General features: G+C 44.9%; 1 protein-coding gene across 1 annotated transcript in view; it reads right to left on the bottom strand.

Moving 5' to 3' along the window:
- DNAI3 (dynein axonemal intermediate chain 3) overlaps nt 1-25,437 on the bottom strand; it is a 1,122,635-nt gene that overhangs the window by 306,373 nt on the left and 790,825 nt on the right. The window contains exon 19 of the mRNA XM_086954055.1: nt 6,837-6,967. Coding sequence (XP_086810181.1) covers nt 6,837-6,967 — 131 coding nt within the window. The remainder of the gene's footprint in view (nt 1-6,836; nt 6,968-25,437) is intronic.

Raw genomic sequence — 25,437 nt, 5'->3', positions numbered from 1 at the left:
GCGATTTATTTGCGATTTCGCAAATTAAGTCGCAGAACAAGTGGAAAATCGCTGTTACAGAATCGCAAAGGGGGTTCCACATTGATTCTGCGAATTTATGTTTGCGAATTCGCAATTTGGTGTTTTTTTGCTTCATGAATTGCAGAAGCGGAAATTGCGATCGCAATAGCTGTTTCGCAGCTCTTGCGATCGCAATTTTGGTTGATGAATCTATGCCCTAGAGCCCAATCCATTATCACCAAGGAGACCTGGAACTGTGACAGTGATGAACCAGTCATTTACCTTTGGTAACGCTTTTTCTGGTGGATACAGTATCTGCCTGTGGATTTCTCACCTTGTGAATATCCCCTGCGCCAGCAGCTTTCGGACATTTTTCATAGCTTTCCACACCGACGAGGATGACGTCACAGAAGCTTGGCTCCGCTCGCAGCTCTGCTGATGTCACCGGAGCCATAAGGGAGCCTCGTCGGCGTAATGAGGTCGGTTCCGCCCCTTTTTTTCCTCTGCCTTCGAGGCACACGGACAGACCGACACAAACATATACAAAGTACAAAGTATCCAAACCAGCACACACAGTGTAAAATCAATACATTAAGGCAAAAATAATAATACACTTCCATTAAAAGTAACGGATAGAAATAATCACCATTGCAGGTATACAAGGGTGGACAACGGGGAGGAGGGTGGGTCAGTGAGGAATCCGCAGGCAGATACTGTATCCACCAGAATAAACGTTACCGAAGGTAAGTAACTTGTTCTTCTGATGGATACATCTGCCAGTGGATTCCTCACCTTGTGAATAGAGTACCACAGCAGTCCCCACTCCCGGAGGAGGGTGTCCACCCTTCTTTATCAAAAGGTCCTGTTGGAAGGGTGAGGGGGAGGAAAGAAGGTAGGAAGGGTAATGGACTGCCCCAGATGGAAGGGAGTTACCACCTTAGGCAGAAAAGCAGCCCTGGTCCTGAGTACCATTCTATCAGCTTGAATGGTCAAGAACGGGGGTTTCGAGCTGAAAGCTTGAAGCTCACTTACCCTCCTTGCCGAGGTAATGGCAACAAGAAAAACTGTTTTAAAAGACAATAGTCTCAGGGGACACTTGTGTAAGGGCTGAAAGGGAGAACCCATCAAGTAAGGCAAGACAAGATTTCAGTCCCATTGAGGCACAATAAAGGGAGTGGGTGGAAACTTGTTATTAAGGCCCTTAATGAAGCTTAACACAATGGGTGACTTAAACATCCCCAAATTTCAGTCCATATCTGAGGTTCTCAAAAAACTCCACTGGCTCCCCATGAAAAAGAGAAATGATTTTAAGGCCCTCTGTCTAGCATACAAGGCATTACACGGAAATGGACCACCATTCCTGAAACAACATCTCACCTGGTACCATCCTCCAAGACACCTTCGCTCACCACAGAGCAAACTTCTCCGGACTCCAAAATTTAGAAAAGTCAACTGGGGTGGAAGAAGCTTTATCCTGGGCACAGTAAAACTATGGAACTCACTCCCAATCAACATCAAAAGCTGTCCAACACTACTAGGATTCAGAAAGCTTATAAAGACATGGCTTTGTCAAAATAATTTAACTGAAATTATCCACAACTGGAACTCAGGCTCTTTCCGCCCCTACGAGCGCCTAGACGCCAACGGGCATTTGTGCGCTATATAAATCACAATCACAATGACGGCTGATCCGGCAAGCAAATGAACGCCGACAAAGCCGATAAATAGCCCTTCACAGTAGCCACAGCAAAACCCTGCTGGGCTAGAGAGAGAGCAAACTGAAGGATGTTGGCTAAGCAAGCCCTCAAAGGGTCAATAGACTTCTCCCAACACCAATGGACAAATGTCGACCACCTATAGGAATAGATGGACTTGGTGGAGTGTCGCCTGGCCGATAGTATAACACCCACCACGTCAGGCGGGAGAAAGAAAGAATCCCGGTTTCCCTGTTCCATCTACAGGCATGAATGTGTAAGCTCTGGGGGTGGGGGTGTAATGAAGGGTATGGGAGGAAACGCATAAAGGAGTTGAGAGCTCCAACTCAACTGAAACGCATCCGCCAAAGCTCCCTGCATCGGATACTGGAGACTGCAGAATGATGGGCAGTGAGCGTTCTTGTGAGTGGCAAACAGGTCCACCTGAGGAGTTCCCCACATCCGAAAGACGTAACGAACCACCTCCGGATGAAGCCTACACTCGTGGTCGGCAGAGAACTGCCGACTGAGACTGTCTGCATGCACGTTCAGAACTCCGGCAGGATGATTTGCCATTACACCAATCTGATGGTCCTGAACCCAGGACCAGAGACGCAGAGACAATGCGACCCAACCCCTCCCTGCTTGTTGACATACCACTTTGCGGTAGTGTTGTCCGTCAGGACTTGAACCGACTGACCGCAAAGGGAAGGGAGGAAGGCCTTGAGCGCCAAACGTATCGCCCGCAACTCCAAAAGGTTGATGTGAAGCAACCTTTCCTCTGGAGACCAAGGACCCTTGATCTCAAAATCCCCCAGATGAGCGCCCCACCCTAGAGTGGATGCATCTGTTATCACTGTGGCTACTGATGGAGATAGATGGAAGAGCTTTCCCTGAGACGGATTGCCCTCCAGGCTCCACCAAGAGAGATCCGCTGCAGCTTCTCTGGAGATCCTGACTGACTCCCTGAGATCTCCGTTGTGCTGTTACTATTGCCTGCGGAGGCACCTCTGGAGCGCCCTCATGTGCCAGCATGCATGGTTGACCAACAGAATGCAGGTAGCAAACAGACCGAGCAGGCAAAGGACCTTCAGGACTGGAATGACCGCTCCATTTTAAAACAAAGGAATAATTTCCTGTATCTTGAGAAACCTTTCAGGAGGTGGGAATACTCGACACACAGTAGTGTCCAGTACCGCCCCTATAAACAGGTTGCGCTGAGTCGGCACCAGGTGAGACTTGGGCACGTTTATCGAGAAACCCAATTTGAACCACAGCTGAGTTGTAACCCGCAGTTGATGAAGCACCGTCTCTGGCGACTCTGCTTTGACAAGCCAGTCATCCAGGTAGGGGAAAACTGGACTCCCGACCTCCTGAGATGGGCTGCCACCATTGCCATCACCTTGGGACAGACTCGAGGAGCAATAGTAAGTCCAAACGGGAGAACCGCAAACTGATAATTTTGCGGCCCTACCGTAAAGCGGAGATACTTTCTGTGCGACTTCAAGATTGGAATATGAAAATACACATACTGCAAGTCGATCGACACCACCCAGTCTTCCCGTGGCAGCGCATGAAGAACCTGTACTAGGGTGAGCACCTTGAATTTTTCCTGCTTCAGAAAAAGATTCAAGATCCTGAGATCCAGGATTGGAGGTAACCTGCCATCCTTCTTGGGAATCAGGAAGTACCAGGAGTAGCATCCCTGACCCCTTTCCAGCTCTGGAACCATCTCTATTGCACCTTTTTTTAGAAATGTTAGGACTTCCTCCTGCAGGAGAAGAAGGTGGTCCTCCGAGCAAGCCCCTTAGCAAGGAGGGTAATTTGGAGGGAATTCCCGAAAGGGAAGAGCATACCCATTTTCCACAAGATTTAGAACCCAAAGGTCTGTAATAACCGATTCCCAATCTTGTAGAAAATTGCTAGGCCGACCCCCCACAGGACCAACTTGATCCAGAATGGTGGATCTAGGGCTGCTTTGCTGTGGCAAGATGGGGGAGGTAGAGGAGGAGGAGGGCTGACGACCTCGTGGACGACCTCTTTTCTTCCCCCTGTAGGTCTTATACAGAGTATTTTTCTGCTGCTGCTGCTGCTCAGGCTGCCTTTAGGTCCGAAAGGACAGCCTTCCAAAACCTCTTTACCTCCTGTAAGAGGAACCTCTAGGTTGCTCCTGTAGGCCCAGAGACTTAGCTGTGGCTTTGCTGTCCTTGAACCTCTCTAAAGCTGCATCTTCTTTTTCCCAAATAGCCCAGAACCATCGAAAGGGAGGTCAAGAAGTGTTGCCTGCACATCCGGAGAGAACTCCGATGACTTGAGCCAAGCACTTCCCCTCGTGGCAACCAAAGATCTCATAATCCAGGCAATAGAGTCCACAGTGTCCAGGCTACTCTGAATAACTGGCGTGCAGCTGCTTGAGTGTCCGCTAAGACCTCATTAAAATTCTGTCTGTCATCCTCAGACTATCTAGGAGCAAGCTGTTTCGCAGAGTCCATTAGAGCGTGGATGTAACGGCCCAAAAAATAGGTGGCATTTGTCACCTTCAAGGCCATACTAGCTGAGGAGAACACCTTTTTAGCAGACTGATCAAGATTTTTTGATTTCCTATCTCCAGGGACTTGAGGAAAGGCCCCAGAAGATTTTTTAGAACATGCGGCTTGAACCACCAGGCTCTCAAGAGAAAGATGAGATATTGGGAAGTCTGGATCCCCTGGAGCTGCCCTATACCTCCTAGCAACAGATTTAGAAACTGCTGGAGCTGAAAAGGGCTTACGCCAGACCTCCAAAACCGGTTCAGCGATGGCATCATTAAAAGGCAATAGAGGTTCTATGACAGTGGAAGGAGAATGAAGAAATATTGGATGCTGTAGGTCTAAAAGTTCCGCTGCCTTCCTTATGACTGTGTGGTAAGGAGCCACATCCTTAGAAGGAGAATCTGAAGGAGGAGAAAGCTCCCATTCCGGGAACATATCAAGGCCACTTGCTTCCTTCAAACCTTCAAATAAGTCCTCTGACTCGTGAAGTTCCCCCTCCTCCATTTCTTTCTCAGCCCGAAAACGCTGCTCCTCCAAAATCCTGTGTGCCTCTCGCCGGGACCTCATCCTCGCAACCGGCGTCAGCGGCGCCAGACACGACTCCGATGGATGCGGAGCTGGCGTCGAAAACACAGATCCAGAGGCACAGCCTGAGTTGAGCGAGGTCGAGCAGACTGCGCCGGAGATGAAGGAAATGGCGTTGATGTCCTCGGTGCCGGGAAATGCCAGGACGGCGCCTCTGGCAGAAATGGCATAAAGGGAGCCTGAGCATAAGCATGAGGAACCCCCAGGTTAAAGGCCATAGGACCCATGGGACCCAAAGGAGCTCCAGAAGGGTACATAACCCTTGCAAAAACACCATACATTGCATTTAAGTAATGCAATGGGTCTTGCCCGGGGCCAGGGAAAGGAGGGTAAGCTCCCGGTACAGGTTGAGGCATTACAGGCCTCGGGCCAACCGGCGCCAACGGTGGATCCAATGGAGTCGAGGACTCGTCAGGAACTTGAACATCTTCCACCGGAGCTGGTGAAGCTTCAGGCAAAGCTGAGTGAGTAGGAGTACCCTGATTCGACCGTGAAGGAGAAGGAGAGATATAGTCCTTACGATGCAGAGGAGGTGGAGAAGCCGACTTTGGAGCCGCGCCCTTATTTGAACGGCGTTGTGAGCCGTGCCTCTTCTTCTTCTTGTGCTTCTTTGACTTTGAAGCATGACCCGAGGTCGACTTCGAATCAGACCTCGATCTCGACCCCAACCTTGATCTTCTTCGACCCCTCTTCTCCTTTCTCATCTTCGCCACAAACAGCTTGGCCTCTCTCTCCTTCAACGCCTTCGGATTCATCTTGTGACAGCAAGCACAACCCTGGATGTCGTGATCCATCGACAGGCACCACACACAACCCTTGTGGGGGTCCGTAATGGACATATGACCCCCACACTCCCGACAGGGCTTGAAACCCGACTTCCTCGAAGACATCTTTGGAAAAGAAACAAGAGAAGCAAGCGAAAAACACAATGTAGCAACAAAACTACGGAAAGTCCCCAAAAAACGTTAGCGTTGACGGCGCGGAAAAAAGGGAACTGAAGTCATCACGCCAACGAGGCTCTCTTATGGCTCCGGTGACGTCAGCTGAGCCACGAGTGGAGCCAAGCTTCTGTGACGTCGTCCTCCTCGGCGTGGAGAGTTGGGAAAAATTTCCAAATGCTGCTGGCGCAGGGGATATTCACAAGGTGAGGAATACACTGGCAGATGTATCCATCAGAAATCTAAACACAGACCGTCTCTGGCCACTGCCATGAACTACTGATGTTCATATCTATAGCATAACACCAAACTAAACATCAGGAAAACTCCAGGCCTCCCATACACTATCAGACCAGACACACAACTACAGGAATGTTTTTTTATTACTCTTGTTTGTGCTCAGGCATAAAACCACATCATCCATTGTTCCTGATCACGGATATATTGTTGAGTTTTATCTCCAAAATGTGTGCCTGGTTCAATCACTCATCAAAAATGAACTACATACACTATAGGCAAGACATCCTTCCTTAGGAGGAGTTCATCAGAATGACAGAGATTAGAAAAAAAATAGCCATAATCGTGGTACATAATTTGGAACGTGATTTGTGAAATTCTGAGCTTGGTGACTGGAAGTGCCAGCATGGTCGAGAGATGCAGCACAAGAAACTGTGAAAGCAGCTTAAGTCCTTACTCTTGCATCTTCATTTGCTCACCATCAAAGTCCTGAGAGCAAGTGAGAGATAATGCAATGATACAGTTGTCTCAGCACGTTTGAAGAGGTTTAGGCAGGAGGATCTTCTAGTTGACTACAAGGAAGAAGATGGGTGGGACCAGGCCCAGAGACAGATGACATATCCAGCTCCTGATCAAATGCCTGCTCAATGGTGAGCAACAGAAAACATGCCTCTCTGTTCCCACCATGGTATTATTTTGAAGCAATGAATAATGGCAAACAGGCCAGTTTCTGCCATCTAATAATGAGATTTCATCACCACATGTAAACAAACTGCCTCTCAAAGCCAATGAGACAACTGTATATGCCATGATGTGTGCTCAAGACTACTACAAAAATAACTGTAACTTACAGAAACCGCTTCTTTCCAAAGAGCAAAGTTCCAGCCTCCAACGGTAAGAATGATATCTTTGAAGAATGGTGATCGCAATACGGTGTTCACAATGCCATCATGGACTTTATGGGCGTAGGAAGGTGCTGGATCTATTTAAAAAAAAAAACATTTTCAATATTCAGGTATTTTAAACAAGTGCATTTTCAATTGTTTTTTAAACTTCAATTCTTTAGTTGGTGTGAGCCCTCAGAATGGCAAACTGATCTCAATCATCGTATCATTCTTTAGCTTTTAGTTCACAGTGCAGTGGTTACAATGCCCATCTGGGAGTTCAAGTGCTTGCCGAGTTGAGAACACAGCTTGCTAGCTGTGTTCTCAAAATACCTCAGTAGTGAACCCATAATTCAGTCATTTGATTGCGGATAAAAACAACAGATATTGCTTCAAGAACAAAGACTGGTCTTTACCAAAATGTGCTTACCCTAGGGTTACTCTGGATACTTCTCTAACGTTAAATAGTTTAAGCCTGTAGTTAACCATAAAACTGGTATGCACATATTTGACTGTTTTCAACACAACTCAGTCAATACAGCAAAGGGTGTTCAAAATGAATTAAGAAAATAGTGTTCCAAGTCACATTATTCAACAGTCGCGCTTTTAAAGGCAGGCTGGCAGAACGTATTAAAGAAAGTGAAACTAAAACTCGTTGACAAGTTCCATATAATATATATTACCTACTGGCGATAGCTAGTAGGTATATATAGTTAGGACCTAGTTACCATAGGAAATGCCGAACATTCTATTGGGAATAACTTTGGCGCCGATTGAGGGATATACCTGTAATTTTCCTCAAATTTGCCTCGCTGCGCTCCGCTCCTTCCCGGAAAGTTTCGGGGGGATTCGTCAAGCGGGGGCCGAGAAAAAAGGGGGGTCCCAAAACGTGTTTTCCCCATGTTAATTTCTATAGGGACATTCTGACAAGGCTACAGCTCGAACGGCTAAACGGAATTACACCAGATTTGACAAAATGGTAGGGACTGGTATGGAGCAGTGCCTTTTGTATGTTTGGTATAAATCCCTCCAGTAGTATATGAGAAAATTGAATGTGAAATTGAGTCCAATGCAATTTTCCGCCCTTGCTCTGTCCTTGCACGTGCGCGGACCTTTGCGTGCCTGTGCGGAATTCTGATTGGCTGTTGGACGTCTGTCAACATTCCAGTCAGTCGAAATGAGGAAGTGTTGTCCGCCATCTTGTTTTTGTGGCAGATGAGAGTGGTTGTAAACAGAAGTGTAATAGTTGACAAGGAGGCAGGGTAGAGATTCCTGAGCCTCCTAGGTTTTGTCATGGGGTCTGTAAAGGACCACGAAGGTTGAAAAAAAGAAAAAAATAAATCGAACAAATCGCGGGGTCCGCGCACCGTGCGTGGACCGCGGCTCAAAAAGACAAAAAAGAAATACGTTAAAATAACAAGTTTCAGTGTTTAGATGTTGGTTGAGTGCAACATTGAGTGAAGACTCTTTCACCTTTGGGTTTTGGTAGGTGTTTTGTGGAGAATTAGTATGGTAATTGGTAGAGAGCATTGGGGGTAGGTTGAAGATTATGTGAGTTTGAATGTGTTGATAATTTGCACCAATTAAAATGTTACTTTGGTTTTGATTTTGTGTGTGACGAAATGTGATTGGCTGGGTATTTGAATATGTATGAAAAATGAGAGGGAAACACAGCCATTTTGAGATTTTAGTGTTTGAGGTATACTTCTGAGGTGTGAGATTGAGACAGATTTTACTGTACAACAGTTTTCTAGAAGGTGAGTTATTAATTTGTAATGAGAACTCTGTTGTTCACTTTAAGTTAATAGGAAAAATGTTTTCTGTTAGTTATTTAATGTTTTTCTGTTATACTTATGGATTGAGTAGGGAAACATCAGATGCAGCGCTTTATATTTTTAATTCTTGCTTGATACTATACACTGTCCAGGGAAATACGGCCATTTTGTGACTAAAGTGTCTGAGGTACTTTTGTGTGGAATTTTTGGTGTTCAACTTTTGGTGTGTGTTTTACACAGTAGTAACTTTCTTATAGAATTTAATAGTTTTTCTCTGCCCTATGTCACTTTTACCCTGCAACATCTCACTGTCTTTCTCTTTCTTTTAATAGTACACTAACTTCAATAATGGCTGAAAATGAAGTGTCATTTGACATCAAAATCACAGCAACATTTATTGATTGTATAGATGAACCAAATCATGAAGAACATGAAGGAGATTTTTTGATGAAACACTGGACATGGAATTAATGGAGTGTGTATACATTGTTGAGTTGGATGAATCATTTCAAGACACTTTGATGGATGAAATTTCTGATGAAGAAATGCTCCAAGTTCTTTTAGATTTTGAAAATTCTGAAAAATACATTTTAATTGATTAATGAAACATTTGTTTTAATTTTTATACTTATTTAAATGTAATTTATGAGGTAGTAGTAAAGTGATACAATTTGGTGTTCTTCATGTCCTGCATCCTTTCTTTTACTGACTGTCTCTGATTCACTAGTTTACGACATAAGTAAGTATATAGAATAGCAAGTGTGTTTCACCAGAGTAGGAACTCCTGACCTTCTACGCCAATTCTGACCACACATTGAGAAAGGAAAGAATCATGTGAACAAATCTGTTTCTGCTTTCCTGAAAGACTACAGTATAGATTCAATATACCCATAATAACTTGCATTACAACCTTCAAGGTATCAACAGAGGAGACAATGTCCATTTCCATTTCGTTTTATTTTTTTAATTTATAAAAAAAAAAATCCAATAGGTCCGGCCACCGTGAGTACTCGGTGCATGCACGGTGCGCGAACCCTTTCGCCGCCATTTTGTGGTTTCAGAAGAGAGTGAAAAATATAACTTAAAAATGTGGAAAGGGGGTAGGGTAGACTGTCCCTGACCCCTTAGGTCTTCTCAGGGGGTTCTTCAAGGACTCCTAAGGTTAAAAATCACGTTTATTTTTTACAAAATACCAAAAAACACGATAGGTTCGCGCACGGGGAGTGCTCAGTGAGTGCTCCGTGCGCGGACCTCGGTAAAAATTAATAGAAAAAATAAGTTAAAAATCGTATTTGAGTGTTTACATGTTAGTTGGCTCTGAAAAGAGCTGTTGTGTTCATTGTGTTTTTTTGGTACCTACAAGTAAGTACCAATGCAGAGTCTGATGTTACAGAGAAAGACTTTGTTCCTTTCATCTGTAAAATGTACACCATCTGTCCTATAGATGCCTTGCATGTTGTAACGCAAGTTGTTGTGGTATATACAACCCATTCCATAGACTCTCATGTATGCAGAAACAGATTTATTTACATGTTTCCTTGCTTTCTCAATCTGCGGACAAAATTGATTGGACCAATTCTATTTTTGCCTTTGGCATATATTGGAAAAATTGTCCAAAGATGTCCTTCAATAGCATTTCCAGACCAACCCCAGTCAAAGTGCATACGTCATTTCCACCACAGTGCACAATTATGAGGTCAGGATGTGGGAGATGCTTGAAGGATTTCACCAATGGTATCAATTGGTGACATCTCAATCCTCTCTGGCCAATACATAAAATATCCACATTTGGTAAATCAAGGTTTAAAATTCCTCTGTTTATTGCATACCTTTTAGACCAGAATACAAAGCTGTGTCCTACAAACCATACTGAAAGCATGTTCAAGGCAGTTCTGGTTGTACTCAGATGAGGGCTGTAAATGAAATGGCAGTTGGAAAGCTTGCAGTTTAGAAAAAAAAAGAGGAGGATGGTCACTGCACTTGAAACTTAAGAAATGATTGGTGCTTTCTGAAAATGCAAAAGAGCATATTAGGGTGCAAAGTTTTGATTTTTAAAAGAAGCAATTCTAATGGTTCAGAAAAGGTCATTTATTTATTTATTTAATTGCTTGTATAGCGCAGGAATTCGACCCCCGAAGGGGTATCTCCGCGCTTATGTTCGTTACCAAAGCTATATTCAAATAAATGACAATCAGGTCCGGGAGAGAAAGTGTCTACATGGTCAGGAACAAATGTGTCTTTAAACATTTCCTAAAAGTGGCTAAATTAGAATTTTGCCTAAGGGCGTGGGGCAGGGAGTTTCAGAGGGTAGGGCCTCTATAGGATAGAGCTCGGCCTCCCTGTCTTTCCTTTTTGATACGTGGTACCTGAAGCAAAGATTGATTCTGAGAGCGCAGAGAGCGGGCTGGCTCATAGGGTCTAAATTCTTCTGATAGGTACTTTGGACCAGTGCCAAACAGGCATTTATGAATTGTGCAGCATATCTTGAACTTCACCCTCAGGCGATTGGGCAGCCAATGCAGTCTGTTCAGCAGAGGACGAGAGGGGGATCTGGATGGAACGTTCAGGATCAGTCTAGCAGCTGTATTTTGGGCTACCTGTAACCTGCCAAGTTGTTCCTCATTGGCAGAAATAGGCAGCCCATTACAGTAGTCTAATCTACTGATAACCAATGCCTGAACTAAGGTCTTCCTATGGCTGTCCACTAGATAGGGGAACACCCTTCTCATGTGACACCGTGTCGAAGGCAGCGGACAAATCCAACAGCACCAGAATCATGGAGCCTTGGCTATCCTGTGCCATCCGGATGGTATCGGTGACAGAGAGGAGAGCTGATTCGGTGCTGTGATTAGGTCTGAACCCAGATTGAGAAGGGTCCAGACCGTCCGCTGCCTCGATGTATTTGGACACCTGTGTATTGATATGTTTCTCAGTCATCTTACTCAGATGGGGCAAGAGGGAGATCGGGCGGAGGTTGTTCAAGTCTGACCATGGCAACGCCGCGTTTTTACGAATAGGGCTCACAATCGCCTTTTTCCAGACACTGGGCACTTGCCCTTCCTTAAGAGAGAGGTTGATTAATGTTCGGAAACCTGGGTAGAGCAGGCTTCCCAGAGGGGTTTATCATTTTAGCGGGCAGGAGATCGGTTGGAGATCCTGATTTAATTTGACTATACAAAGCCGTGACCTCAGACAGGCTAACCTCCGGGATTGTAGTGAGTCGTCTGCTTTCATTCATTGATTTCCGAGAGGAAGAAGAGTCAGCATTGCTCTTAAAGTTTGAGGGTTATGTTATTTTCTCATATATAGACTCTATTTTGTTTTGAAAAAATGCAGAGATGTCATCGCATAAGGTTTGAGTGAAATCATAAGGGCTTTCACAGGCCACAGGTTTTACAAATGATTGGAGAATTTTATAGAGTTCTCTGGAGGAATTCCCTGCATCCGCTAGTTGTAGAGCAAGACTGTTTTTCCTAGCCAATTTTATATTTTTATGATAGTTGGCTAGGGCCTCCAAGTACGACTTTCTACTACTGGGTGTGAGCGTCTTTCTCCAGGCTTTCTCCAACTTTCTACACCCCTGTTTCTCTACCCTCAATTCTTCTGAGTACCATACTTCCTGCTTACCTTTGGGATACTGTTTATGCAGTTTCAGAGGTGCAAGCGAATCCACTGCTTCTAAGAGAGCTTTGTTAAACTTAAAGAGACCTGTTTCAACACTGTCATTCTCAGAGATAGAGGGATTTTTCCAAACCTTCTGAAGTCCTTTAAAGGTTATTTCATGCCATTGTCTACGCCATATTGCAGGGAGTGACTTTTGATGTGGCAAATGAAGACCTAGTAGGGTGAATCCTACCATATAGTGGTCAGACCAGCTATAAGGGGTTGGCAAACAGCATTTTATTTTAGGGCAGTTGGTTAAAATAAGATCCAGGGTATGTCCACCCAGGTGCGTTGGGCCACTGTTCTGGATTTTCAGTCCTAATATCAGAAGATCAGAGAGCAGGGAAATTGTGTCTGGATGATTAGGTAGGTCAGTATGAATATTAAAATCTCCAAGGAGAATAAAGTCTTCCTTGGCTTTAAAATAAGGGGCTAAAAGCTCCATAAGAGTGAGCGAAAAGCCTGTACATGGTCCAGGGGTCGATAAACCAATGCTCCCTTCCAATGTGTTTTCGAGAAGGAGCAGATCCTAAAAATCATGACCTCCGTTTGAGCGCAACATCTTTGGTCGAGCAAGGAGACTTTCAGACCTTCTTTGTATACCACTGCAATACCCCCACCGGTTTTGGTAGGGCGATCTAAGTTAAGAATCTTGTATCCAGCCGGAATCCCCAACATAATGGCAGGCACTGTGTGGGGATTTAACCAGGTCTCCGTAAGGAAGCATATATCTGTCGCAACTGTGTAAATAAGATCCCATAATTCCTGGGAATGTTTGGGCAGAGAGCGGATGTTTAACAAGAAACTTCTTAGCCCAGTTAACCCCGTTTGAGTGGAGTTTTCTTCAGTATTTCTGCGAGTGGGACGGTTTGTGGGGGGTCTCAGACAGTGTGGCTCTACAGGGACTAAGGTAATGGCTGTAATATAGTTGCTGATGACAGGGTGAGTAAGGGATGCCTGGAAGAGAGAGACGATACAAGAAAATGGGCCTTCCAGGCACGGCCAGTTGTCGCGATTACAGGCTACTGAGCAAACTGGTTTTAATCTTCGCAATACCTGTGCTGAATAGGAGATAATATTGCTACCTGTAAATCCTGGGGTCCTCGATATAGAGCCCATGGCCCCTGGTCCCGTCCGGTCGCGGACGGGCACAGACGGGCTTCTCTTCGGCTTGTCTTAGGCGCGTTCTTAGGCGCACCCCTGCGCGCAACCGCTGTGCGCTTTGAGCGAGGGCATGGCTAAATAGACCTATGAGATTCACCACTAGAGCGCTAACCTCTGCTCTTAGCAGAAGTGCCTGGCTCTTACCAGGCTGCAATATCGAGCCCAGGCAATGCAGGGAGAATACTGACTATGTGGGTAACAAATTAGGCAACTAAAATTCAAATTCAAATTGTCCGCAACTGTCAACAAATGCGGTGGCAAAATTCATAAAAGCGCGTTTTCTGGCTCCTAATGGCCCCACACATCAATGCCTGATAGTCAGGTATTTTAAAAACAGCTTCAGATGAATAGCTGGTCGGGGAGACTCTGCCATCGCCCTCCCTACCCCGATCAGCCGGCCGCTTCTTCCGGTCTAAATAGCCCTATGAGATTCACCACTAGAGCGCTAACCTCTGCTCTTAGCAGAAGTGCCTGGCTCTTACCTGTCCGCCCTCCGCTCTACGGCTCTAATTGCCGAGTCGGACCGGGGCGGGCAGGCTGCAATATCGAGCCCAGGCAATGCAGGGAGAATACTGCCTATGTGTGTAACAAATTAGGCAACTAAAATTCAAATTCAAATTGTCCGCAACTGTCAACAAATGCGGCGGCGAAATTCTCAAAATCGCGTTTTCTGGCTCCTAATGGCCCCACGCATCAATGCCTGATAGTCAAGTATTTTAAAAACAGCTTACAGATGAACAGCGGGCCGGGGAGACTCTGCCACCGTCCTCCCTATGAAAGGAACATTGCACATGATTAGCTGTTATATTGAAAGCTCTAACAACCTTGATGGATTCATTTGCAACATAGTATGATGACCTTTTAAACTCTCTTCTTCCTTAGGTGGGAGTTACCATGGTAACTGGTTGAATGAGCAGTAGCGGGATGGGTGAATATTATGTGGGTTTGAAAGTGTGGAAATGTAGAACCAATTGAAATGTTAATTTAGTTTTGAAATAGTGTGGGAAGACATTTCATTGGTTATGAGCAGAAATAAGTGAGAAGAATGAGTGGGAAACTGCCATTTCTGTTTCCAGTGTCTGAGCTGCAGTTCAGGGATTGTGCTTAAGAAAATTTGGTGTGTGTTTCACACTGTTCTACATTTTCAAAAACGATTTTAAAGGTGAGTAATATAGAGAGAGTGTTGTTTGCAATATTTGGAAGCATAACAAGCATATTGGGCTTCATTACTGTTGTATTTCGAAAATGAGTCAGGTTTCTGCATTGTAGTGAAGTGCTCATTTAAATGGGTTGTGCTCTGTGTGTAAAATGATTTTCCATGCTAAATGTTTTTTGATAAAATGTGTGGATTTTTGACAAGGGTCACACTGTGTGTGTATGTGAATTAAGGAATAATATTTTCATCTTTTTCCATAATGTTAGCTGTGTGTGCTAACAATTTGTATATTTTAGTTTACAGGGTAGACTTCTTTTTAAAGTGTTTATCATGCTTGGATTCAATGCTGGTATAGAGAAAGTGTAATGGTTTCATTGGACTTTAAATATGCTCTTTTTTTACAAGCGCCTTGTGCAACCTTTAATATGGGTGGAAGCAGTGAATTTATGGAGAGGGATAGGAATAGCAGATATAACACCTTATGAAATGGTGTGGGAGATGCATAAAGGATTTCATTAATGGCATCATTTGAGATGGAATATAAGATAAAGAGGGGCATATTTACAAGCCCCTTGCGCAAAGTTTGACATGGCTGCAAGCAGAAAATGCATGCAGAGTAATAAAATTGCCACACAGACAAGAATATGAAGTGTCTTGAGAGATGCTTAAAGGGTTTTTCTAATGGCATAAATTGAGATAGAATATACAAAAAAAGAGAGGGATATTTACAAGGTCCTTGCGCAATGTTTGACATTAATGCTGGTATAGAGATAGTGTAATGGTTTCATTGGCATTTTTACAAGCCCCTTGCGCAGTGTTTGACATTAATGCTGGTATAGAGATAGTGTAATGGTTTCATTGGCTTATTTACAAGCCCCTTGGGCAATGTTTGACATTAATGCTGGTATACAGATAGTGTAATGGTTTCATTGCCATATTTACAAGCCCCTTGCGCAATGTTTGACATTAATGCTGGTATAGAGATAGTGCAATGGTTTTATTGGCATATTTACAAGCCCCTTGCGCAATGTTATGTTATATGTGTTTGTATAGCGCACGGCTGCCCCAGCCAAGGGGCGTCCCGCGCTGGCTGTACATGTCCCAGAGAGGCTGCTGCTGAGGTATACTGCAGGTGACACAACATAACTAGTGGAAGAGGTGAGTTTTTATAGCTTTTCTAAAGGGTAGGAGTTCCTTCATCCCACGGATCTGGGCTGGAAGTTCATTCCAAAGTTTTGCTGCTAAGTAACTGAATGAGCGACCGCCCATCCGACTTAATTTAATGCGGGGTACAGTGGCCAGGTTCTGTCCCTTCGACCGTAGAGTGCGTCGGGGAACGTAGGATGAAAGAAGTGGACACAGCATGGGGGGGAAGCAAATTTCAGAATTTTAAAAGCGAGGCATAGAGTTTTAAAATGAATCCTTTTTTCTACCAGGAGCCAGTGTAGACTCCTGAGGGTATTAGCAACAGATTTATGGCGGGGGAGGCCCGTCAGAGCTCTTGCGGCAGCATTTTGGACTCGCTGCAATCTGGCTTTTTCAGCTACGTTAGTTCCTAGCAGCAAGGAGTTAGCGTAGTCCAGTCGTGAGAGAATGGCTGATTGTACCACCAATTGGCGGGTATGGTGATCAAAGTATTTTAAAATGGGTCTTAGGTTTCGTAAAATTCCGAAGCAAGTGGCCGCCACTTTTTTGTGTGGTGGGTGAAGTTCAAGGCAGAATCCACCCAAACTCCTAAGTTTTTTACAACATTTTTGGGCAAAGGTGGTTGACCCAGGGTTTCAGGCCACCAATTACTCCCCCAGGTTGTAGTGTCTTTACCTAACAGCAGGACTTCCGTCTTGCCGGCGTTGAGTTGGAGGTAATTTGATGTCATCCAGCTGGTGATGTCGGCGAGAGTCTGTTTGAAAATCTGCGCACTCAGGTCGCTCTCGTCTTTTAATGCTACCACCAACTGGCTATCATCGGCGTAAGACACAAGTGATAATCCGTGCTTTCTGGCTACCTCTGCCTGAGGAAGAACATAAACATTAAACAAGGTGGGGCTGAGGGAAGACCCCTGGGGCACTCCCTGATCAACAGGACATTCTTTGGAGAGGTACGGCGGGATGGAGACCCTGAAGGATCTATCTGACAGGAAGGCCTTGAACCAGCTAAGGGCCTGCCCAGATACCCCTACTTCCTCAAGCCTGGACATCAGCACCTTGTGTGAAACTGTATCGAAGGCAGCACTGAGATCTAGAAGGATCAGTGCTGCCGTTCCTCCTGAGTCTAGTATAGTCCGAAGGTGTTCAATAACACTCAGGAGGGCTGTTTCGGTGCTGTGCCCGGCCCGGAAGCCGTGTTGGGACTGGTCTAGAATGGAGTTAGACACCAGAAAGTTGGTCAAGGTTGAATTAACATGGGCTTCCGCCACTTTGGCTGGCCAAGGAAGTAGAGAAATGGGCCCGAAGTTTTCGGGTAGGTTAGGGTCAAGTGTGGGTTTCTTTATGATGGGAGAGACCCATGCTTGTTTCCAGCTGGCGGGAATACTGGCCGTGAGAAAGGACAGGTTGATAATGTTTCTAAGAGGGCCTAGTATTGTCTCGCCTGCTTCTTTGAATTTTTCAGGTTTAAGGGGGTCTGCAGGCGAGCCTGATTTAATTTTGTTACATAATGTCAGAAGGTTTTCTTGGTTGAGTGCCGGAATGATGGAGAGTTTGGGCCGTTTAGGGTCTGCTGTGGGAGTAAGTTGAGAAGTAGTCGGAAAAGAGTTATACATTTTCCTAATTTTGTCCATGAAAAAAGAGGCCAAGTTGTCGCATAATGCGGGTGAGGTGTTAGAGTTATTTACTGTTTTTTTAGCACTGAGCTCTTTCAATATTCTAAAAATGGTTTTGGAAGCATTCTGGCTGTTGTTAATCTCAGTAGCGTAGTATGCTGCTCTTATCCTACATATGTTACGGTGGTAGCTTTTTTGAAGCTGGACATACAGGGTCTTGGATGTAGGATCGTAGTCCTTTCTCCATCTACGTTCAGCTTTTTTTAACTCCTTTCTTTGTGAAGTAAGCTCGTCATTAAACCATAAGCTGGCTTCGCGAGATCGTGACTTGATCCACTTCGCTAGGATCAATGTGTCTAAGGCCTTGTTGAGCCATTCACAAAAACTGTCATACTCTAAATTACAGTCCTCGCTAGGAATAGGGGGATCAATAGTGAGGAGAGCGTAGAATTCCTCAAGATGAAGCTTTTTCCATGGTCTTTTCCTAACCTGCTGGACGGGGCTTATATACGAATGGGCCCCAATGGGCAGTGCCAAGGTCACTAAGTAATGGTCTGTCCAAGTCATGGGAATAGGTGATTCTACATTCGTATTGGTAAGGTTGGAGAAGATCGGGTCTAGGAGATGTCCGCCGCTGTGAGTAGGGCCGCTCACAAGTTGGCAGAGCTGTAGGGCGGCTAAGTCAGCTATTAACGTATTGATCTTATTGTCGGTGATGGTATCAAAATGGATATTTAAATCCCCGATAATAGTTGAATTGGCGGTTCCAATAACCAGAGAGCACACATTGCCAAGGAAAGATGATATGAAGTTTGCGTCAGCTCCCGGGGGTCTGTAAATCAGAAGGCCCGCAAGAGTAAACTGAGAATTAATTTTAAAATTATATCGGGCGCATTCACAATCTTCAATTTCTAACCTAGTGAAGGTGCAAGTGAAGTGGGATTTGACCACCATCGCTATTCCGCCGCCTCTGGTGTGTATGTTTAGGGTATACATCGTGTAACCCTTGGGGGTAGCTAGGTTAACAACTGAATCCATTTCGTCTTTCAGCCATGTTTCTGTTAGGAATAAAATGTCAAGGGTACAGTTTGACAGTAGTTCGTGAATTTCCAGGTGATGTTTCTGCATAAACCTTATATTCAGTTGGCTTAGCCTAATATGTTGAATTGGGACTCTAGTGCAGGATGGTGGCAATGAGGGTGTTGGTAGGGAGAAGCCACAGGGACATGTAAGGTGAGTTTTGCTCCGTGAAAGGTTCAGTTTAGTGCAACCACCTTTCAGACATTTAAGTACATAAGATCACCTTTCCTGGTTTCTCCAGAGGACAAGGTGAGAGGCGTCGAACAGGCGCAGACGGGCAGGACTCTGGCGCAGGTCCGGCGCGTCCGCTGCACGCGTCCCCTACGCGGAAGCATGTCCGTTTCTTTTATGCGCTGCGGACTAGAGCGCTGCAGCTTCAAACTTCCCCCAAGATGGCGCCCGCTATGCTCCGCGTCCGTGTGACTCAGTGCCAAAATTGTCCGAGCACCGGAAAGTCGGTAGCAAATGCGGGGCACAGGGTCAACAACTGTCTGGAGGTCTGGGGGCAAGGTAGGATCCAAAGTGCAATATTTCCTCTAAGTAACGTGCAATTTAAGTAAATCTAAAATGCTGCGATTTTAAAAAGAGGAAGGTGAGAGCAAATATTCGGAGTGAGCAGACACGCAGGTACACAACACAACCTCCCGGCTTTACTCCTCAGGAGGGACAACACACAGCAAGACACAAGCTTGGCTGGGGGCTCTTATGGGCTGTGGACTAGAGCGCTGCAGCTTCAAACTTCCCCCAAGATGGCGGCCGCTATGCTCCGGGTCCGTGTGACTCAGCGCCAAAATCGGCCGAGCACCGGAAAGACGGTAGCAAATGCGGGGCACGGGGTCAGCAACTGTCTGGAGGTCTGGGGCAAGGTAGGATCCAAAGTGCAATATTTCCTCTAAGTAACGTGCAATTTAAGTAAATCTAAAATCTAGAAGCAATTTAAGTAAATCTAAAATGCGGCGATTTTAAAAAAGAGGAAGGTGATAGCAAATATTCATTGACATTAATGCTGGTATAGAGATAGTGGAATAGTTTCATTGGCATATTTACAAGCCTCTTGCGCAATGTTTGACATTAATGCTGGTATACAGATAGTGTAATGGTTTCATAAGCATATTTACAAGCCCCTTGCGCAATGTTTGACATCAATGCTGGTATACAGAGAGTGTAATGGTTTCATTGGCATATTTACAAGCCTTGCGCAATGTTTGACATTAATGCTGGTATACAGATAGTGTAATGGTTTCATTGGCATATTTACAAGACCCTTGCACAATGTTTGACCTTAATGCTGGTATAGAGATAGTGTAAAGGTTTCATTGGCATATTTACAAGCCCCTTGCGCAATGTTTGACATTAATGCTGGTATAGAGATAGTGGAATGGTTTCATTGGCATATTTACAAGCCCCTTGGAGTTCTGGACTTTTTGGTTCCGTCCAGAGGTGTCAGGGATAACACCCGAAGACCCCGGAGTTCCACCTGTCTTGGTGCACAAATAAACAGAAACACGGGCTTCTCGATGGTGGCGTCAAAGACCAAAGGTTTATTACTGCAGGGACACAGAAGTCACAGAAACTACACACGAGCAGATTCTAGGAGCCTGTTCAAATTGTACAAGACGGGTTGCTCCTTATATACAAAATTTTAACCTTCAGGCGAATTCTTCACAATGCTAGTACATTCCCAAACCTTTGTGTCCTAAACAATAAATATTTGGCATTGCACAGGAATCGTCGATAATATTTGATGTCAAACATTACGAAGAGGGGTTCCCACTATTCCATCACAATTCCTTGTCAACATTTCATTCAAGAGCCGGACCGCCTCATCGTAAATTTAGTTACCTCCCCCTAATAAAGGCCCAGAAGGAAAGGAGCAGAGCCAGGTGCAGAAGATAGAAAAGCAGGATAAGGGATGTTTGTGGGTCGTAAATGGGCAAGGCTACCGGCTTCGGCCGCCTAATCATGATCAGGCCAACGAACACGAGAACCAGTATAGCAAGGCTGGCCTCGGGCAGAGGAGGCAGCCTTTGTCGAGTCATGCAGCTACAGCGTGTTCTGTTCCAAGGTGCACGTGTCACTAGAAAGGTGAATCGCCGGCTAAGCCTACATGTCCTTAATCGAAATGAAGTAATCAGGGGTCATTGCGTATGTGAGGGCAAGAAACACAAAATGGCTGCCATGATCTAAGATGGATGCCATGGGTAGATCGGAAATGTGTTGGTAACAGGAGTACTCTTGCTCGTAGCATAGCGAAAACACCAGGATATACTAAATGGATCATTTGCGGTTCGCTGATACCAAAATTATGTATTTACGACAATGTTGAAAACACGGGTTCAAATCGTCACGGAACCTCAGACCCTCCTTTTGCCCTTACATAGGCAATTACTCAGTCTATGTCAGAGTCTAACTCTATGCTCATCAGGTCAGTGACATGCTGTTGTATCATCATCCTTTCTTGTGCCTTTTCTCCAAACGCAGGTGGTTTTCTGAAACAGGTTGCAGCACAAAGACTACACAAAGCGGGACCACACTGGATAATCAGGCAGCATGAGAATAGGAATACTAAGATGACACCAATGACCATCAGAACCTTCCATCCCCACGCTGATATCAGAGTCCAAAACCACTCCATGAAGGACCAGTTTCCCTTGTCTACATGTATAGAGTCGGAAATCTTGTGTAGCTTAGAGATCGCCTCATAGACTGTTGGAGCATTATTGGGAATAAAGACACAGCAGCTCGATTGGATCATTCTGCATACCCCACCTCGATCTGCAAGTATCACGTCTAGAACCATACGGTTCTGCAACGTCATGAGTCTATCCGCCTGAAGCTCAGCTGTCAAATTGCTAAGGGCACCAGCAGTTTCGGTAATAGTAGATTCAACTACCCGTGTTAGCTGACGTATGTTTCTACTATTGGCCATAGGCCCCCAGAACGGGAGGAAACCTTTGAAGAAGCCTCCAGCTTCCTGACCAGCGGTATCTTCCTTGCTGAAAACACCTCTTGCTACTCTGGTCTTGTGATAGTCTGAAGAAGCAGTGTATGTTGGAGGCAACAATCGAGCAATATAACATGAACCTGAAAAGTCAGCAGGCAACCATGTATACGCTCGGTCTTGACAGATGAAGTAGGTACCCCTAGCAGTAAGGAAGGCAGGGGAAGAGTTAGACGGAAACACGTAAGTCTCAACGCACTCACTCCTCCCTAGCTGAGATCTCGTTTTTCTCCCATTTCCTTGCAAACAGACCTGACCTCGGTGAGGTACGACCCAGATTGGAGTGGAGCTTTTTCGCTTGCTTTCTCCCAAACTAAGGCGATACTCTGAAGAATTCCAACTCAAATATACTCGCAATTCGTCTCTAGGGTAAGATGGAGTATTATTGACGTCCTTGATCATGTCAATAATTCCCTGGACTAAAGCTTTGTTGGCAGAGTTATATTTAGTGGAACGTGGTGGACGCGGAGGATAGGTTTCAAGGGCATAGGCAAAAATGGTTTGAAAGGCCTGAAATGATCCATTATAGCTAAAAGGCAAAACCAGGTAGGGAATGCCTTTATCCATAGTGTGGGGTATCAAGCCACACACCCAGCAGTCTGTGGTGTTAACTACCAGTTGGTGTTGGTGCAAGAGCTGTACGAAAGTGTTATTGATAAATTCTGAGCGTCGAGCTTGCTCATGTTCAGGGAACGAGTGAAAAGAGTGTATAGAAGAAACAGTAGAGGTAGCAGGATCAAGGGGAGGTACTGTAGTTACTGGCATTAAAATTAGGTTCACGCCAAATGCGTACTGACTATCTGTGAACACATTCACTCTCTTTCCCTTTGCTAAAACACACGCTCTCGTTAGAGCGATTAACTCTGCAGCTTGGGCAGAATTCTGACTCACTCTTGCAGTCTCCACAATCGTTCTCAAAGTCGTTACTGCATAAGCAGCAGTCACATCACCATTCTCCAATTTAAAGCATGACCCATCAACATACAACGTGCCATCTGGATCTGACAATGGAGTGTCTTTTAAATCAATTCGTCCTTTTGTCTCCTCCTCGGTTCTGAAACAGCAATCATGGGGTTCGGAATCACTCGACTCTTGATTAGTCGGCAACAATGTTGCTGGATTCAATACATTGCATCTTTTGATCTGAATATGACTGGCTAGCAATGTGAGCTCGTAGCCAGATAATCTAGCACTGGTAAGGTGTTGCGTCTTAGTTCGGTTCATGAGTGTATCCACAGCATGAGGAACCATGACCACTAGCATGTTGTTCATCACCAAACCAGCAGATTGTCGAATGGAAGCCGCAGCTGCCGCTGTAGCTCTCAAACAACTAGGTAACGCTCTAGCTACCGGATCTAATGTTGATGAAAAATACGCACAAGGGCGTTGTTTATCACCAAATCTCTGTGTCAGAACACTCAACGCGCAACCCTCTCTCTCGTGAACATAGAGCGTGAATGGCTTGCTGTAATCGGGTGTACCCAATACAGGAGCTGAACATAGTGCATTTCGTAACTCAGAAAAACTCTCCTGACATTCAGCAGACCATGGCACCGGACTCGGAACATTTTTCCCAGTCAAAGCTACCAACGGTTTTGCTAAAAGAGAAAAATTTGGGATCCATTGCCTACAGTAAGAGGTAATACCTAAAAAGGCACGTACTTCTCTCTGTGTGCGAGGAACACTCATCTGCGTAATTGCTTTTATTCTCTCTGGGGTCAACTTCCTTCCCTCCTTTGACAAGAGATGACCTAGGTAGGTCACTTCTTGGCAGCAGTATTGCATTTTCGAAGGTGACACCTTGTGATTCAAATTAGACAAATGATGCAACAACGAAATTGTAGCTGCTTTGCAAGTTTCCTTGTCATCGGCAGCCACTAGAAGATCGTCTACATACTGCACTAGAGCAGAACCTGGAGGAAGTACAAAGGAATCTAACTGACTTTTTAATGCTTGACTGTAAATGGATGGGCTCTCACAATAGCCTTGTGGAGCGTGTTTAAACCTGAAGCTTCGACCTCCTAGACAGAAGCCGAAAATATCTCTGCTCTCCTCGGCTATCGGAATGCTGAAAAAGGCATTCTTCAAGTCAATGACTGAGAACCATGTGGCTGTTGCCGGAATCAATGTTAACAATGCAGTAATGTCTGGAACCACAGGAAATTGCGGAACCACAATTTTATTAACCTCTCTGAGATCGATAACAAATCTATATACTGGAGGCTTTGAAGGATCAGTACGTTTCAAAATTGGCAATACAGGACTGTTACAGACATTTCCTCTAGTTTCTTCAACCACCCCTTTCTTAATCAAATCTTGTACTATCAATAAGAGTGCACGTTCACCTTCACTAGATATTTTATATTGAGGAATTCGTGGAAATTTGACATTTGCTTTCAAAGTGACAACATATGGTGGTATTTCTAAAAGGCCAACATCGTTAGGACTAGTCGCCCAAAGAGTATCAGGGAGTGAACGCAGCTCTGGCGGGAGTGCATCCATTGACAAGTACATTGGAGAGGTGATTCGTCTACCCAACGTAAGCTGTACTCCTTCCGGAGAACAGTACAATGTCGCATATAGGCGTTTTAACAAGTCTAAACCAAGCAGATTTTCATTACAACCTGTCGTCAAAATCAGGGGTGCTTTCAATTGACACGGTCCAACAGAAATAGACAAAGGACCAGATACAGGGTTGTAAACAGGGGCGCCTGAAAAACCTACGGAAACATTTGTTGAGCCGGACAAAGGTGCGCCAGGGAGTTTCGCATGAATGATAGAACTTTTTGCGGCACCAGTATCCAACAGAAACGGTTCGACTACACCTGATGTTGCTACTGCGACATAAGGCCCACTCTGATCCACTGGAACTGATACTACTCCCTCTCTCTGTCCATGGCTGTCCAAGTACTCACTTTGCTGAAATCCCTCATTATTTTCACAATAGTCTTCAACATAATACTGTTGTGACCTATTCTGTTGAGCAGACTGTCCATTTCGCTGATCAAAGTGATTAGAAGGTCGATCGTTCGTTTGTGGAGGCATAGCACCTCGTCCTCGACCTCTAGAATTTTGCACAAAACCACCACGACCTCTCTGAGCTGCTGCAGCGTTATTCTGTGCTAAGACTGGACACTCATTCTTATAATGACCTTCTTTCTTACAGTACGCACATTGATTCCACTGGTATTGTGGTCTCTGAGAACCATAATCTGTCCTTTGATACGACCCTTGCTGTGTATTGGTCTGATTCATGCGAGGTGGATATGCTTGTTGCAGAAGAACTTTAGTCTTTAAATCTTTCGTTTTCTTATCTGATTTCTCTTTCTCCTCTTTATCCCTGTTTTCATAATACTGTGCAGTTGCAAGTATTTGTGCAGTTGTAGAAACAGCCCACGCACTCTCTGAATCTTTTAATTTATTGCATAGCTCTGGTAGCAGATTGTGTACAAATTTATCGACAAACAATCTCTGTCCTCCTTCTGTGCTCATATCCTGACCACTATGATCTACAAAAGTCTCTTCGAACCTCGTGAAAAAGTCGGAGACACTTTCGTCTTTCTTTTGCCTGCATGCGGACAACTTGTCCCAGTTAACACGCAATGCTGGCATCAGAGTCTTCATTAAGTCGATTATCCTACCTGGAAGATTAACAATTAGAGGTTCGGGTTTGGAACCACCTATTTGCTGACCATCTGCTGCAATAATAGCTGCCCAATCACCACCTAGAGCAACTGGATGATTTTCTTTACGAATCTTAGCCCAAATTGGTTGCGGAACTACATTCCCAAATAACATGTCAATGTCCGCCAGATTCATTACACAAGCCTCAACTGTCTGTGCTAACTCCTTATAATATCCAGCAGGATTCTTACGCGGATCTGGCAAGGCCTGTTTCACTGCTAATACTTCGGCTCGCTTCCACGGAATGTGTATCCACACTCTTTGGAACTGTGCCGGAGCGGCTG

Source organism: Lissotriton vulgaris, chromosome 1_1 (assembly GCF_964263255.1).
Source record: "Lissotriton vulgaris chromosome 1_1, aLisVul1.2, whole genome shotgun sequence".
In the NCBI taxonomy this organism is placed as follows: Eukaryota; Metazoa; Chordata; class Amphibia; order Caudata; family Salamandridae; genus Lissotriton; species Lissotriton vulgaris.
Note: the sequence above shows the minus strand (reverse complement) of the source record. Positions and strands in the feature narration are given on the sequence as shown.